General features: G+C 41.2%; 1 protein-coding gene across 1 annotated transcript in view; it reads left to right on the top strand.

The window, feature by feature from the left end:
* The window catches only part of LOC308701593 (GTPase IMAP family member 8-like), a gene marked incomplete at its 3' end in the record, with an annotated part of 16,047 nt that extends 554 nt beyond the window's left edge, over window positions 1-15,493 (top strand). Inside the window, exons 2-5 of the mRNA XM_081383946.1 lie at window positions 505-1,146; window positions 11,884-12,516; window positions 12,727-13,739; window positions 15,404-15,493. Coding sequence (XP_081240072.1) covers window positions 579-1,146; window positions 11,884-12,516; window positions 12,727-13,739; window positions 15,404-15,493 — 2,304 coding nt within the window. The 5' untranslated portion in view covers window positions 505-578. The remainder of the gene's footprint in view (window positions 1-504; window positions 1,147-11,883; window positions 12,517-12,726; window positions 13,740-15,403) is intronic.
* Window positions 15,494-15,818: the final 325 nt, after the last annotated feature.

Genomic DNA, 15,818 nt, shown 5'->3' with positions numbered 1-15,818 from the left:
TTTATTTTGAGGACAGTTGAATGTGACAGAAAAGTTTAGGGATGAAGAGGTGGGATTGGGATATTTGAACTTCGTGAACCAATGTCTCCTTATACTGCATGTCCTGAACTAAATGTGCCTCAGCTCTATTATACAGGCAAGGCTTGAGACACTGGGAGCATTAGACAACAATCTGGCACGGGACAGAGAATAAATAGGGAGGGTAATGACTGTGAGGGCAAATGAAGGAATGAGATGACAAGAGCGAGGTCAAGACAATTAGGAGATGTTCTAGGTGAACTATTGCTTTAAAGGCTGTGGAGTGTGTGTACATGTCATAGATCCATACATAAAGAGTAGATTCACACAAACAATAAGTCAGTAAACTATTGCAAGGGAGCCTTCAGTGGATAAAACAATGAATTTCAATCTAAGTTTTATATAATATGTTGTTGTTGTTGTTTAAGAAGTGTACATTTTGTACTAAAGCTAAACTGAGTCATCTGTGTCTAAATATTGTTTCAGTGACTTCTGGAAAAGAAAAGCTGAACATTGTCCTGTGTGGATATAATTCAACACTCAAGAACTCAGTGTCTAGAATGTTTCGAGGGAAAACAAGTAAACCTCAGAACGAGATGAGTAAAGTGTGTGTGAAGAAAGAAGAGAAGATTCATGGACGGCAGATTACTGTAATACAGCTTCCAGCTCTCACTCGGCTCTCTGAGGAGGAAATGATGCGGGAGACTCTCCGCTGTCTGATTCTCTGTGATCCTGGAGTTCATCATTTCATCCTCGTTACTCCTGTCGGTTCACTGACTAATGAAGACAAAGCAGAAATGGAGAAGATTAAGAGAATATTTAACTCTAATGAGCACTTCATGGTGCTTTTCATTACTGAACTCACTGTTGACCAAAGTGTGTCAGATTTAGTAGCATCCACAGAATCTCAAAGCGTCGTGAGTCTCTATGGGAGTGGGCACAGTGTGATGGGGTTAAAGGATGATAGAAACTCCGGAGAGATCTCAAAGATTCTGGATTATATAGAGAACATGAAGACTGAACCCTATTCACTTCAGATGTATATGAGCGCTCCAGAGAAGAGAGTCAGAGATGAACTAGAGGAGAAACTGAGTGTGAGAGACTTACAGGAGAAGATCAAGACACTGGGTGAGTGAATTCATTTACTTTTCTGAATAAATTGTTAAATCTATTGCAACTATTGACTGGGTAAAGTCTATGATCCTACACATCACCAGACTCTGAAGGATGGGATACACTACACGACTTTCTGGATGAGTTGATGGCAGTTGCCGAAACTCAGAGCCAGATTTCAAACAGATTTCATAGAAAATCATGTAGTGTATTATCCTCAGTTGTTTAGTGTATGATGCCCAGTTTTTCCTATGTAACATTTACAAAGTCAGCAAGTGTGTGATGCCTAGTGTTTTAAAATCTGTTCAGATTGTAAAAGTCATGTATTGTATTCCAGCCTTAAGTAACCTACTTTAATAGAAAAAGTGCCCGTCGCATACGATTGTCGCATTTTGCCCCCTAGTGTCAGTCGCACGGAGCTTTGAAATTGGTCATGAAGCAACCGTTACCCTCGGCTATTCACAATGGTAAAATTAATGATTTTAATGAATTTAATGCATGCATATGTAACGGGTATATATTACCTAAAAATCATTATTATTTTTGGCAGACTTTTATTTTGACGGGTGGATTAGTTTTCGGCGTTGAGTGTGCGCGGCGAGAGAAGAAGAAGAAGAGCGGAGTGTATGAGAGTGTGGCAGAGAAGAGAAAGTGAGCGTTGTGTCGTGTTCGAGAAGCTTGTCCGATAAAGTAAATTAAACGAAAGTTAATCTGGGCTTTAGTCGAATAAAGGACGACATCAAGTGATTTTGGTGAGCTGTATCCCACTTTTCCGTAGTTTTGTGTGTAGTTTTCATCCGTGAACCGCATTGGATTGGGCTGCTAGAGTGACGCAGTAATGTTTTGTGAAGGCTACGAGAACTGTGAGTGCATTTAAAGTTGCGTTTGATTGGTGACGATTGAAGAGATTTCTGTCATTTTTTTGTTGATTTTTTTTGGACTCCTTTCATCTTGATTGAGAAGCACCCTTACGAACTAACGTTTCAACCAGACTGATCGCGCATATCTGAGTGTTCGGCCCGTGTCGTCGCACGTGAGATGGGAATTGCTGTTTGTAGTTGGTGCTGAACATCGTTTTTCCGAGAAGATCTGAGTTTAAAATTATTTTGTATTACCCTGCCATCCAACGACATCTTAATTTGACTCATCTCAGTTTGTGTATCTCAGTTTGATATATTCCAGTTGATACATTTCATTCTGAGTTTGATTCATTTGCTTTTTGACTCATTTTTGATTCATTAATAATTTTCTTTTGTGGAACATTTCATTGAGCCTGAGTGATATTGCTACGAAAGTTAATTTCAACGCACGCTACGTCAAGACAACTCATCTCAACTCTTCAATCTATTTTATTTTTTTTTTGATGTTTTGGTCCGATGAACATTGAACTGTGAGAGTTCAGTTGAGTCACAGAACCTAAAGTGAACTGTGAGTGAACACATAAAGGGACGTTTCACGTAAGTGCTCTTCCAGATGTGAAATTTCATTGGGTAACGTTATACCATTGTTGTTGTTTTTTCAAAATGTGATTGTTTGATCATTTGAAAACTGATCATTAAGTGGTGTTTACAAGTGTTTTTTTTATTTTGAAGTGAGATTTACCACTGTACAATTGAATGGTTTAAAGCTTTTACATTGAAAGTGGTTGTGTTGTAGTGAGTTTAAAAGAAAACACAAAGACCATACATTTTATTTATTTTATTTTATTTTGTGATTATTAGTCCAGAATTAACGCTTGATTACAAGAAAGAAAAGTACACAGAGAATAAATATTGTTAAATTTTTGTACTTACCTGCATTGTCCCTTTTTATTTAGAGCTGTCAAGGACTAGGGGCATCTCAGCTACTTTATTAGACCAGGGGAGGGAGGAGTATATTAGACTGTCTCACACTTTCACTTTTACTTCAGGAAGCCATCTTGTGACGTTACACAAACTGAAGCCTACCCTCGTCGGTCTGTACATTCCAATAAAGTAGTACACAGCATACATACATTTAGTGTGTAATGAGATTAAAAGTACTGAAAGCGGAGACTAAGATCTTTTCGTTATTCAGTCTTCCGTGGCAGCGCTAACACATTTTCCCCTACAAGACGAGTTAAATACTCGTTACATAAGTGGCGTCACGAACAGGATCATACTTAGCCTAGTTTTTTGTTGTTGTTGCACTATTCTGTCCCAGGTCTGTGAGCAAGAAGAAAAATGGCAGAACTGGAAGAATTGAAGAAGGAGTTCGCTGAAATGCAGAGGAGGTTAGCGGAGCAAGCTGGGGCATTGGATCATGCCAGAACGGAGCAGCGAGAAGCCCTGTCATTGGCCAGAGCAGTAATGGAGCAGCAAGCAGCCACCCGTGCACCCCCAGCAGCGATCTATATCCCAAGAGATCATAAACTTAACGATTTCACTGGCACCACAAAGCCTGGAGAAGGAAGTGTGGAAGAGTGGATTGTCTCTATGAAATCAGCCTTTCGAGTCATGAAGGTGCCAGAAGAGGATCAGGTGGAGCTGATAAAGCAGCACTTAAAGGGAGAAGCTAAAAATACTGTGAAGTTCATGATGGAAGAAGTGGATAACAGTGTGGAGTCCATCTTCCAGCTGCTCCAGGAAACCTATGGAGACAAGGTACCTATTGGCACGAGGTTGAAAGATTTTTATGATCGAAAGCAAGCACCTGGTGAGACCATACGCACCTATGCTTACGATTTACGAGAAAAGCTCCACAAGGTGAAACGCAGAGAGCCCAGACGAGTTTCAGACGAAGAGAGTGTTTTGAAAGAGCAGTTAGTCCTTGGACTGAGGGATGATTTCCTAAGAAGAGAGATGAAACGAAGGGTCAAGGAGGAGCGAAGCTTGACTTTTGCACAGCTGATGCAGGACGCCATCACATGGTCTGAGGAAGAGGAAGCACAGCCTGAAGGTAACTTGAAGACCCCTGTGCGTGCGAGAGTGGCAGCTCACACTACAGTTGCGACTGGTGACAATCCATCCTCATTGACATTAGAAAAGTTGCACGAGGCAATAGAGAAGATAGCTGCACGGCAGGAAGAATTGTACAGAATTGTCCATAGTCAAGGGAGAGTTGATCCCCAGCCGGGTGTTATGAGAAGACAGCCACTGAAAAACAGTGAAGGGCAATATATCTGTTACACATGTGGTGAACCAGGTCACACGAGTCGACGCTGTAGGCAGCTTAAGGAGCTGGGTAACCGGGGCACTGCGTCATCACAAATGGCGGAAGTATCTGAGGTGTTAAGAGGAGCTTCGTCGGGTGACTTGGCAAGCACCAATGGTCCTTCAGTTATCCGGAGCCATACAGCTGACTGGAATGCAGATATAGCACCAGAAACACTTAGGGATAGTGCTTTTGGAGACTGTTTGACAGTGGATGTAAAAATAGCAGGGGTGCCCACCAAATGCCTGCTGGACACCGGTTCAGAGGTCACCACCATCTCGGAGTCTCACTTTAAACATAATTTCGGAGGACAAGAGATTCAGCTGTCGTCTGCTAACTGGGTGCGCCTCACTGCTGCAAACGGACTAGACATTCCTGTTCTTGGATGTCTACAGGCAGATATAGAGTGCATGGGAACTCTGCTTCCAGGGAAGTGTGTTTTCGTGCTCACAGACTCGAACCCCGACGTGAAGGAGATGAAGGGATTGGCTGGAATCGTGGGGATGAATGTGCTTAGAGAATTGAAAAACCTTGTACTGTCTGGAAAGGATTTGGATAAGGAGAGCAAAGTGAGCCAACGTGCAGATGCTAACGTCAGACGAGTGATAGCAAAGGTAAAAAAAGATGAAGGACTCTTGGGCCCAGAAGGAAGGATAGGATTTGTTAAGGTGTCTGGGAAGCAAGTTGTGATAATCCCACCCTTAAGTGAGAAGATTGTGGAAGGCCACTGCAGTATACCTCATCAAGTGAAGCATCAAGTGTTAGTGGAGTCCACAGGTTCTGTTACCCTTCCAAAAGGATTGTTAGTAGCCAATGTGCTTGCAAGCCCAGAAAAGGGTAAAGTTCCGGTGCGGGTGTTAAATCTATGTCAAGAAACCGTCAGGTTGATGCCGAGGTCCAGGATTGCAGTTGTGTCTAAGCCTCAAAAAGTAGTCCCAAAGCAAATTGTGGAATTCGAAGAGGATGATGATGAGCTACGTGTTAAACAACATGTACAGTGCAGCATTAAGATTGAGAGCCAGCCTGAACAACTGTCAATTCCTGTTCAGATGAATCAGGACGGATTGTCTGAGATGCAACGAGAGGAGTTAAATGCTCTGCTGACACGTTACAGTGATGTTTTCTCCAAGAGTGACACAGACTATGGATACACAACAACAGTGACACATAGCATACCTACCGGAGATGCACAGCCAATAAAACAACGCCATCGACGAGTCCCACCTCACGTTTTCCAAGAGTTTAAGAGACATGTGCAGGATCTTGTCAGTCAAGGTGTGCTGAACGAGAGTCGCAGTCCGTGGGCCTCACCTGCAGTCATTGTGATAAAGAAAGACGGAGGTGTTCGTTTCTGCTGCGACTACAGGAGACTCAACCAAGTCACATTCAAGGATGCCTACCCCCTTCCACGCGTGGAGGAATCCTTGGATGCTTTGGGGAATGCACAGTTGTTTTCCACACTGGATCTCACGGCAGGTTATTTTCAAGTGGCGGTGACTGAATCAGATCGGGAGAAGACTGCTGTCACAACTCCGTTCGGGTTGTTTGAGTGGACACGGATGCCGTTTGGTTTATGCAACGCTCCGGCCACCTTTCAGCGATTGATGACTGCAGCATTAGGTGATCTGGCTTTTGACATTCTCTTGATTTATCTTGACGATATTATTGTGTTCTCTGTGGATTTCAAGAGTCATTGTGAGAAGTTGGAGCTTGTTTTCTCAAGGTTGCGTCAGCATGGACTGAAGCTGAAACCGAGTAAATGTTTTCTCCTGAGGCCAGAGGTCCGGTTCTTGGGACACATCATTTCGTCGAAGGGAGTTCAGGTGGACAAGGACAAGGTTCAGTGCTTGGATGAGTGGCCTTCACCGACGAATGTTAGGGAGGTTAGACAGCTGCTGGGATTTATGAGTTATTATCGTCGTTTTGTTCCAAGATTCGCGCAGCTGGCAAAGCCCCTACATGCCCTGGTGGGAAAAGGTAACAAAGGCAAGTCAGCAGAGGCGTTTGTCTGGAGTGATGAGTGTCAGTCCGCATTCAGCAAGCTAAAGAATTGTCTCATGTCACCTCCGATTCTGGCTTACCCTGATTTCCAGTGTCCGTTCATACTCACAACAGATGGGAGCCTCAACGGACTTGGAGCAATACTCAGTCAAAAGCAGGGGGGCGTTGAACGTGTCATTGCCTACGCGAGCAGAGGTCTAAAGGGATCTGAAAGAAATGACAAGTATTACAGTGCCTTCAAGTTGGAGTTACTTGCCCTTAAATGGGCAGTAACTGAGAAATTTAAGGAATACCTGATATTTGCAAAATTTCAGGTTATTACTGACCACAACCCCCTTCGCTACCTGGAGACAGCCAACCTCGGAGCAGTGGAACAGCGTTGGTCTGCACAGTTGGCAGAGTTCAACTTTGAGGTGTGTTACAAGCCCGGCAGACAGAACATCAATGCTGACGTTCTTTCTAGGATTCCCTGGGGTATGGAACCCGAGGAGGATGACACTGGAAAAGACTTCATTCGGTTGACATCAGACGAGGTACGAGCATGCCTGTGGCCTGGTAAAGAAGAAAGGGTTGACCAGTCTGTTGTCCGAGTTGCCAAACAAGCAGCCATAAGGAAGGGTGTTGATGGTTATAGCTGGTCATCCATCAAAGAGCAACAGAGAAAGGATCCTTGTATAGCACCTGTGTACAACGCTGTATTTGAGAACAGGAGGATAATGACACGTAGTTTCCGGGATATGGAAACCCAGCAAAAGAAGCTAGCTAGACAATTGGAGCGTTTGAAATTAAAACATGAAGTGCTGTTCCGAGTAATTACAGACCCAAGAGACGGGGAAGAGATTTGGCAGTTGGTAGTGCCTGAGTCTTTATGGGAGAAAGTGTATAAGGGAGTCCATGAACATGGAGGACATTTTGGCAGCAGGAGTACATTAGAGCAGATGCGACAGAGTTATTATTGGCCCTCAATGGCCAATGACGTACAAACATGGGTAACCCAGTGTCGAAGATGTACCCTAGCTAAGGATGTATTCCCCAGGATTCGTGCTCCTATGACCTGCACCAACGTAACCGCACCTCTAGAAGTTCTTGCCATGGATTACACCATGCTTGAGAGGTCAGCAGGAGGTTACGAAAATGTTCTAGTGCTTACAGACATGTTTACAAGATTTACTGTGGCAGTCCCGACGAAAAATCAGACAGCACTTACCACCGCCAAAGCCCTTGTACGACACTGGTTTGTTTGCTATGGGTGTCCTGCCCGATTGCACTCGGATCAAGGCAGATGTTTCGAGGCCAGCGTTATAAAGGAACTCTGTAAATTGTATGGGATCAGCAAGAGCCGCACCAGTCCTTATCATCCGCAAGGGAACGCGCAGTGCGAAAGGTTCAATCGCACTATGCACGACATGCTGCGAACATTACCTGCGGAAAAGAAGAAGGATTGGAAAACTTACCTGCCTGAACTTGTGATGGCCTACAATAGCCACGTTCATTCATCGACCGGTTACTCCCCATTTTATTTAATGTTTGGACGAGACGCAAGGCTGCCCATGGATGTCCTAGGAGGAAAAGACCTAACTGATGATGAGGCGGATGATCTGGATGAGTGGGTAAAGAATCACCATGAACGCCTGAGAACTGCAGTGGAGACAGCAAAGTTAACTGCTCAAGAAGCTTCCAGGAGAAGGAAGAGGGTCTATGACCGCAAGGCTTCAGGAGCGCTCATTAGACCTGGTGACAGAGTATTGTTGCGTAACCACAAGTTTAGGGGGCGAAACAAAATCCAAGATAAGTGGGAGTCTGTACCGTATTTGGTAGTGCAACAAAATCACGCAGGTTTACCAGTCTTTACTGTACGTCCTGAGCAGGGAGGTTCCACAAAGGTCGTTCACAGAGATCAATTGAGACACTGTACTTTCCCCTCACCCACAAGGCAGGTTACACATGCAAGAAGAGAAAAAGAATTGTCAGACTTAGACTCACAAGACATTGTCTACATTCCATATACTACACACTTACCAAACACCTGCTTACCTGGGGAAGTCGAGGGTGGAGTGGTATGTGAGGAGGGTAATGTAGCTGGGTGTGAGAGAGTAGACAATCCCCAAGATAGGGAATCTGAAGACTCTGACATTTCAGAAGCTGACACTAGTGGGGTACCTTATCTTAGACGTTCGAAGAGAGAAACCCAGGGTAGATTGCCTGTAAGATATAAGGATGATTACATTATGTAATTTGGGTTTAAAGTGCCAATACATGTGTAAAGAAAATGTCAAAGAGAATGCCTAAGCAAAACTTGAAAATGCTGTGTCATTGAATCCAATTTAACTGTCCTTGTTTTGTTTGTTTCATATAGGAACTGGTCTGTCTGGAGATGTCGATGGAGTGGCAGGGTTTAGCAGGGGGGAAATGTAACGGGTATATATTACCTAAAAATCATTATTATTTTTGGCAGACTTTTATTTTGACGGGTGGATTAGTTTTCGGCGTTGAGTGTGCGCGGCGAGAGAAGAAGAAGAAGAGCGGAGTGTATGAGAGTGTGGCAGAGAAGAGAAAGTGATAAAGTAAGTAAAGTAGTCCGATAAAGTAAATTAAACGAAAGTTAATCTGGGCTTTAGTCGAATAAAGGACGACATCAAGTGATTTTGGTGAGCTGTATCCCACTTTTCCGTAGTTTTGTGTGTAGTTTTCATCCGTGAACCGCATTGGATTGGGCTGCTAGAGTGACGCAGTAATGTTTTGTGAAGGCTACGAGAACTGTGAGTGCATTTAAAGTTGCGTTTGATTGGTGACGATTGAAGAGATTTCTGTCATTTTTTTGTTGATTTTTTTTGGACTCCTTTCATCTTGATTGAGAAGCACCCTTACGAACTAACGTTTCAACCAGACTGATCGCGCATATCTGAGTGTTCGGCCCGTGTCGTCGCACGTGAGATGGGAATTGCTGTTTGTAGTTGGTGCTGAACATCGTTTTTCCGAGAAGATCTGAGTTTAAAATTATTTTGTATTACCCTGCCATCCAACGACATCTTAATTTGACTCATCTCAGTTTGTGTATCTCAGTTTGATATATTCCAGTTGATACATTTCATTCTGAGTTTGATTCATTTGCTTTTTGACTCATTTTTGACTCATTAATAATTTTCTTTTGTGGAACATTTCATTGAGCCTGAGTGATATTGCTACGAAAGTTAATTTCAACGCACGCTACGTCAAGACAACTCATCTCAACTCTTCAATCTATTTTATTTTTTTTTTGATGTTTTGGTCCGATGAACATTGAACTGTGAGAGTTCAGTTGAGTCACAGAACCTAAAGTGAACTGTGAGTGAACACATAAAGGGACGTTTCACGTAAGTGCTCTTCCAGATGTGAAATTTCATTGGGTAACGTTATACCATTGTTGTTGTTTTTTCAAAATGTGATTGTTTGATCATTTGAAAACTGATCATTAAGTGGTGTTTACAAGTGTTTTTTTTTATTTTGAAGTGAGATTTACCACTGTACAATTGAATGGTTTAAAGCTTTTACATTGAAAGTGGTTGTGTTGTAGTGAGTTTAAAAGAAAACACAAAGACCATACATTTTATTTATTTTATTTTATTTTGTGATTATTAGTCCAGAATTAACGCTTGATTACAAGAAAGAAAAGTACACAGAGAATAAATATTGTTAAATTTTTGTACTTACCTGCATTGTCCCTTTTTATTTAGAGCTGTCAAGGACTAGGGGCATCTCAGCTACTTTATTAGACCAGGGGAGGGAGGAGTATATTAGACTGTCTCACACTTTCACTTTTACTTCAGGAAGCCATCTTGTGACGTTACACAAACTGAAGCCTACCCTCGTCGGTCTGTACATTCCAATAAAGTAGTACACAGCATACATACATTTAGTGTGTAATGAGATTAAAAGTACTGAAAGCGGAGACTAAGATCTTTTCGTTATTCAGTCTTCCGTGGCAGCGCTAACACATTTTCCCCTACAAGACGAGTTAAATACTCGTTACACATGAATATATCCACACAAAACAAATGACCCAATACATCTAAAATAAAATAGTCGATTTTATAGAGCTAATCAATATAAATATTGATTTAATAATGATAAAATATTTTTTTCAGCCATAATTATTAACAACCGCCATTTTGTAGGAATAGCGTTAAAGGAATATACGTTAAAGTATTAAAATATTGGTAATTCTAGCTTCGCGCTCATAGTTTTGATTAGAATACATCACATCCGGTCGTCCGGTCGCATACGGTCTAGCTGCAGAAGTTTGAATATTTCAACGCATCTCAAATCGGATCTAAAATTTCCGCAAACGCACATGTTGCACACTTAAAACAGACTCCGTCTTCCCTTTAGCAACTTTATTTAGCCAGTTCTGTTGGAATTACCTTTTTTACACGAAGTGACACAAGATCTTTTACCATCCGCGATATAGCCTACGTTCACTTCACTTGGCTCAGACGTTGTTTTTTTTTTTACTTCTGTGCTGGCCTATGACATCATCGTAACTGAACTTTCACCTCTCAGTAACATAAATCAGAACGATATATCCAGAATATTTATCAAATTAAATTACAATGAAATTATAGTGATTTCCCTTACAGAATTCTAAACATATCCCTATTCTAGGAAAATATGAAATTATGAAAATAATACTTCTAGGTCGCAACGCATATGATCGGAACTCCCCGCAGCGCCCGTACGACCCTCCATTGGAAATGAATGACTTCCGGTCCGACGGCTGTCGTTTGTCGTGTGCAGTGGAAAGGCGGCTTTAGGGTTGCGGTTAAGGTACAGTTTGGTATGTGCTAATGTATGTCCTGGTAAAAAGGGATTACTGTCAAATACAAATAAAGAAAATAAAAACAAATAATCAAACTACAAGCAAGAGAACAAAAATTCAATAGAGCAAAAATACAAATAAAATTAACTGTGCTTTCATGTTTTTTAGTTAGGTCTTTGTAATGAGTCAGTTTATTAATAGTAAAAGCAGTAATACAGACAGGCAGGGGTTGATCATCAGTATTAGTCAAATCCACAGCAAAACAGAGATGTGGTCACAAAACAGGCACAAGATCAAGCGATCACAGGAGATATCCAGGTAAATGAAGCAGACACAAAAGCCAGGCAGCAAAGGTTAGAAACAGGGTAAAGTGTCCAGGGTCAAACACAGGCCTGGCAAAAATAACAAGCGAACGCTCAGTAATGTCAGCCAGGGCGAAACAAGACTTTACAAACTATGAGTTTGAGAGAATGCCTTAAATAGTCCGGTAAATAGGGAACAGGTGTGGAGGCAATCAGTACCAGGTACGGGGATTATGGGAAATGGAGTCCAGATTTGAGATCAACCGCAGCGCAAGTGCGTGTCGAACGGAGAGGTGTGGAGAACGGTACGGTATGATATTTTTTTGGGAACCATTACACTCCTATTAGTAACAGCCTCTATGGCAAGAGTCACAGCTTGTAAACACTTCTTGTTGCCAGATTGCAGTTATTCTGACATGATGTGAATGCAGCATTACTTTAAAGTTAAAACCAGATTGTTAAACTAGTTTATTCCTTTGACAGATCCACAGGGTGTGAAGCTGAATCTGGTTCTGTGTGGGAGTAACAGAAGATTAAAATCCTTCATATCAAACCTGATCCTGAACCAGGGAGACAGAAGATCAGAGCTCAGCTCAGGGTGTGTGAGGAGAGACGTGGAGCTTCATGGACGTCTGGTGTCTCTGGTGGAGCTTCCAGCTCTGTTCAACACTCAGATCTCAGAGGAGGAAGTGATGCGTCAGACGCTCCGCTGTGTGTCTCTCTGTGATCCTGGAGTTCATGTGTTTATCCTCATCATTCCTGATGCTCCACTTAATAATGAAGACCGAGCAGAAATGGAGAAGATCCAGAAGATATTCAGCTCAAGAATCAACAAACACACCATGATCCTCATATACCAGAATCCAGAAGACAGGACAGCAGAACTAAATGAAGAAACACAGTCTGTCATTGAGAGTTTTGGAGGACGACATCATTTCATTAAACCCGACACACAAGTGTCCATGTTAATGGAGAAACTACAGCAGATGGTGGAGGCAAATAGTGGAGTTTGTTTCTCCTCAGAGACTTTGATGGATGCACAGATGGAAAAACTGAAGACATTTGAAGAAATGAAGAGGAAAATCCATTCATTAGAGACGTGGTTTCAGTCAAAAGGTAATGATCAGAAAATCTGCAGGGATTAATTAGATTGGTGAGATAAAACAATAACAGTACATGCAGATTTCAGAGGAAATAATATGATTAGCACACGATGCTTCAGTATAAATTATACGCAATATTCTCTGATGACGTTGATGATTGACAATCTTCTTGAAATGCAATATATTGTTATATTCAATATATTTTTATTTGATCTATCTTTAGATTCCAGAGAAAGAGAAGATGATCTGAGGATTGTGCTGCTGGGAAAAACTGGAGCTGGGAAGAGTTCAACTGGAAACACCATCTTAGGAAGAGAAGCATTTATATCGGACACATCTCAAAAGTCTATTACTAAAGAGTGTCAGAGAGAATCAGATGAAATCAACGGCAGACACGTTACTGTGATCGACACTCCAGGACTGTTTGGTACTGAACTTACTAATGAGGAAATCCAGAGAGAAATAAGCAACTCCATCTCCATGATCCTGCCTGGACCACATGTGCTTCTCCTACTGATACCAGTGGGACGATTCACTCAAGAAGAAGCAACAGCAGTGAAGATCATCCAAGAGATGTTTGGTGAAAACTCTTTAATGTACACCATGGTGCTCTTCACCAGAGGAGACGATCTGAAGAGGAAAACCATTGAACAGTGGCTTGGAAAACCTGGATCTGTGATCAGAAACCTGATTGATGAGTGTGGAAACAGATTCCATGTGTTCAATAATAATCAGCCTGGAGACCGAACACAGGTGTCTGATCTACTGCAGAAGATAGACCACATGGTGAAAGCAAACGGAGATAGTTACTACTCATGTAAGATGTTCAGAGAGATGGAAAGAGGGATACAAGAACAACAGATGAAGATTCAGACAGAAAGAGTCGAGCAACTGAACAGAGAGAGAGAGGAACTGATGAACAAACATGAAGAAGAGAAAAAGATGATGAAGATGAGGATGGAGGAAGAAATACAGAATCATTACAAAGAGAGGAAGACAAGAGAAGAGGAGTTTAGAAAGAGAGAAGAGGAGTTTAGAAAGAGAGAAGAACAGTATAAAAGAGACATTAAAGAAAGAGAGGACGAAGAGAGAAAGATGCAAGAGGCGATGAAGAGAGAAAGAGAGGAATGGGAGAGACAGAAACAAGAAGAAAAACAAAGAAGAGAAGAAGAGGATGAGAGAAGGAGAAAGAAAGAACAGGAAACATGGGATAAATATTATCACAAATTGAAACAAGTGAAAGAGACAATGAAGATGATGATGGAGGAAGAAAGACAGAATCATGATAAAGAGAGAAAGAGAAGAGAAGAGGAACTTAGAGAGACAGAAGAAAGGTATAAAAGAAACATTAAAGACATAGAGGATCATGAGAAAGAGATACAAGAGGAGATGAAGACAGAATAAGAGGAATGGGGAGACAGAAACAACAGGAAAGACAAGGTGAATAAGAAGAGAAAGTCTCGAGCCTTTGTATTCAAATCCCGAGTCAAGACCCAGTAGCACCTCAATGCAGTACACAAGATCCGAGGGGAGGAGTCGGATCTTATATAAGGGGTGGAGATTGGTAGGTTTAGGGGTGGGTTTAGGGATCAGGGGGTGGAGATTGGTAGGTTTAGGTATGTAAGGTGGGAGGAGTTGGATTTTATGCTCTGCATTGAGGACCATATCTCAAGACCGGCCAGTCCAAGTCCAGTTGTCAAGTCCTCAACCCAAGATTCAAGTCTTTAACGAGTCATTAGTGCTTGTTTCCCAAATTAGTGTCATAGTATTAATTACTATAGTACATTTATAATAGGCATTTTAAATGTGTTTGTCTTCCGTGTTCAATTTCATGTAAGATGAGGTATTGACTATTTTCACTAAAGGCATCCATATAACTATATATAATTATATAATATATATATATATAATTTTTCTGCCTAGGGATTTGTCTTGAATGCGTGATGTACAATTAATGCAAGGACAAACAGATTATTATTAAAAAAAAAAATTTTTTTTTTTTTTTTGGTAAATGAGAGTAACAAAGCATAAACTTGTTGACTAGAATGTGAAATATCTGATATTCAGATTCTCAAGTATATGCTAATAAATTAATTTTGTGTTTTAAATAAGTTTGGACAGAGTCATTGGACTCGTTTCCTCCACAAAGGACTTCCTGATTCAGGCAGAAGAAAACGGTATAAGAATCCAAGGTCCAGTCAGATGATTATAATAAATGTTTAACAAACTTTATTAAAATAATAAAATGAAAAGAATACTTGTTACAGATTATAAATGAGTACTAACTAACAGATGTAAAAATAGCTAAAGCTAGCATGCTTCTTGCATCTAGCAACCGCTGGAGTACCAGATTGGCGTTTGCAAGGAAGAGCAATATATCCTCCTTTGTTTGCGTCTTATATAGTCTTGAATTCAACCGAATTCAGGTTCTATCTTTGCAATCACTTTTTTTCCACACACTTATTACAGCATAGCTCTGCAAAGCAATTCTAACGGCATAGCATCTAACAGTCGTTGATGCTCATCTTCCGCAGTAGCTCAAGCATCTCTGCTTCCGACATCTCATGGAGGATGGGTGACTTCCTGTTCTGTTGCTTTGTTCCAGAAACACGTGTGCATAAGAAAATGCCATTCTGAGAAAGTCTGTTAGCAGACTCTTTTACAAAGTGTTGGAGCCTATGGACGAGGCTTTAGCTGATAGGGGATTTTTAATACGGGATGAGCTTGCAGCTTGCGGAGCCACTCTTCATATCCCTCATTTTACTAAAGGGAAAAAGCAACTGTCTGCACAAGAAGTAGACACATCCAGACAACTGTCTCGGGTTAGGATTCATGTTGAACGAGTCATTGGTCGGTGGAAAAACTTCAAGATTTTACAAACTGTTATTCCTGTGTCTCAGGTTGATATGCTAGATGTTGCAGTGATTGTGTGCGCTGCACTAACAAACCTCTGTAAAAGTGTGGTTCCTAAAAGCAGAGTTCCCAAATAAGTCATTAATTTGAAATATTTAATGATTAATGCTATTTTACAATTTATACTTTTATGTATTTTGTCAAAATATAACATTGGAGATGTTCCATTAAAGTAAATCATATTATGGAAGAGTGTAACATTTACTGTCACTTGTTTTATTTAAAGCCCATGTTGCAGGTTTTTTTTTTTGTTTTTTGTTTTATTAATATAACCTTGTATGAAAATACCATATGAAAAGTAAATGCAGGATTAAAAATTGTTTTGCAAGACATAAGGGCACAAATTTAATAGAAAACGTGACCGTTTCCTTGACCGTGTTGAAAAAGCGCTTTTTTTCACCA

Source organism: Scardinius erythrophthalmus, assembly GCF_964197995.2.
Source record: "Scardinius erythrophthalmus genome assembly, chromosome: 14".
Classification (NCBI taxonomy): Eukaryota; Metazoa; Chordata; class Actinopteri; order Cypriniformes; family Leuciscidae; genus Scardinius; species Scardinius erythrophthalmus.
Note: the sequence above shows the minus strand (reverse complement) of the source record. Positions and strands in the feature narration are given on the sequence as shown.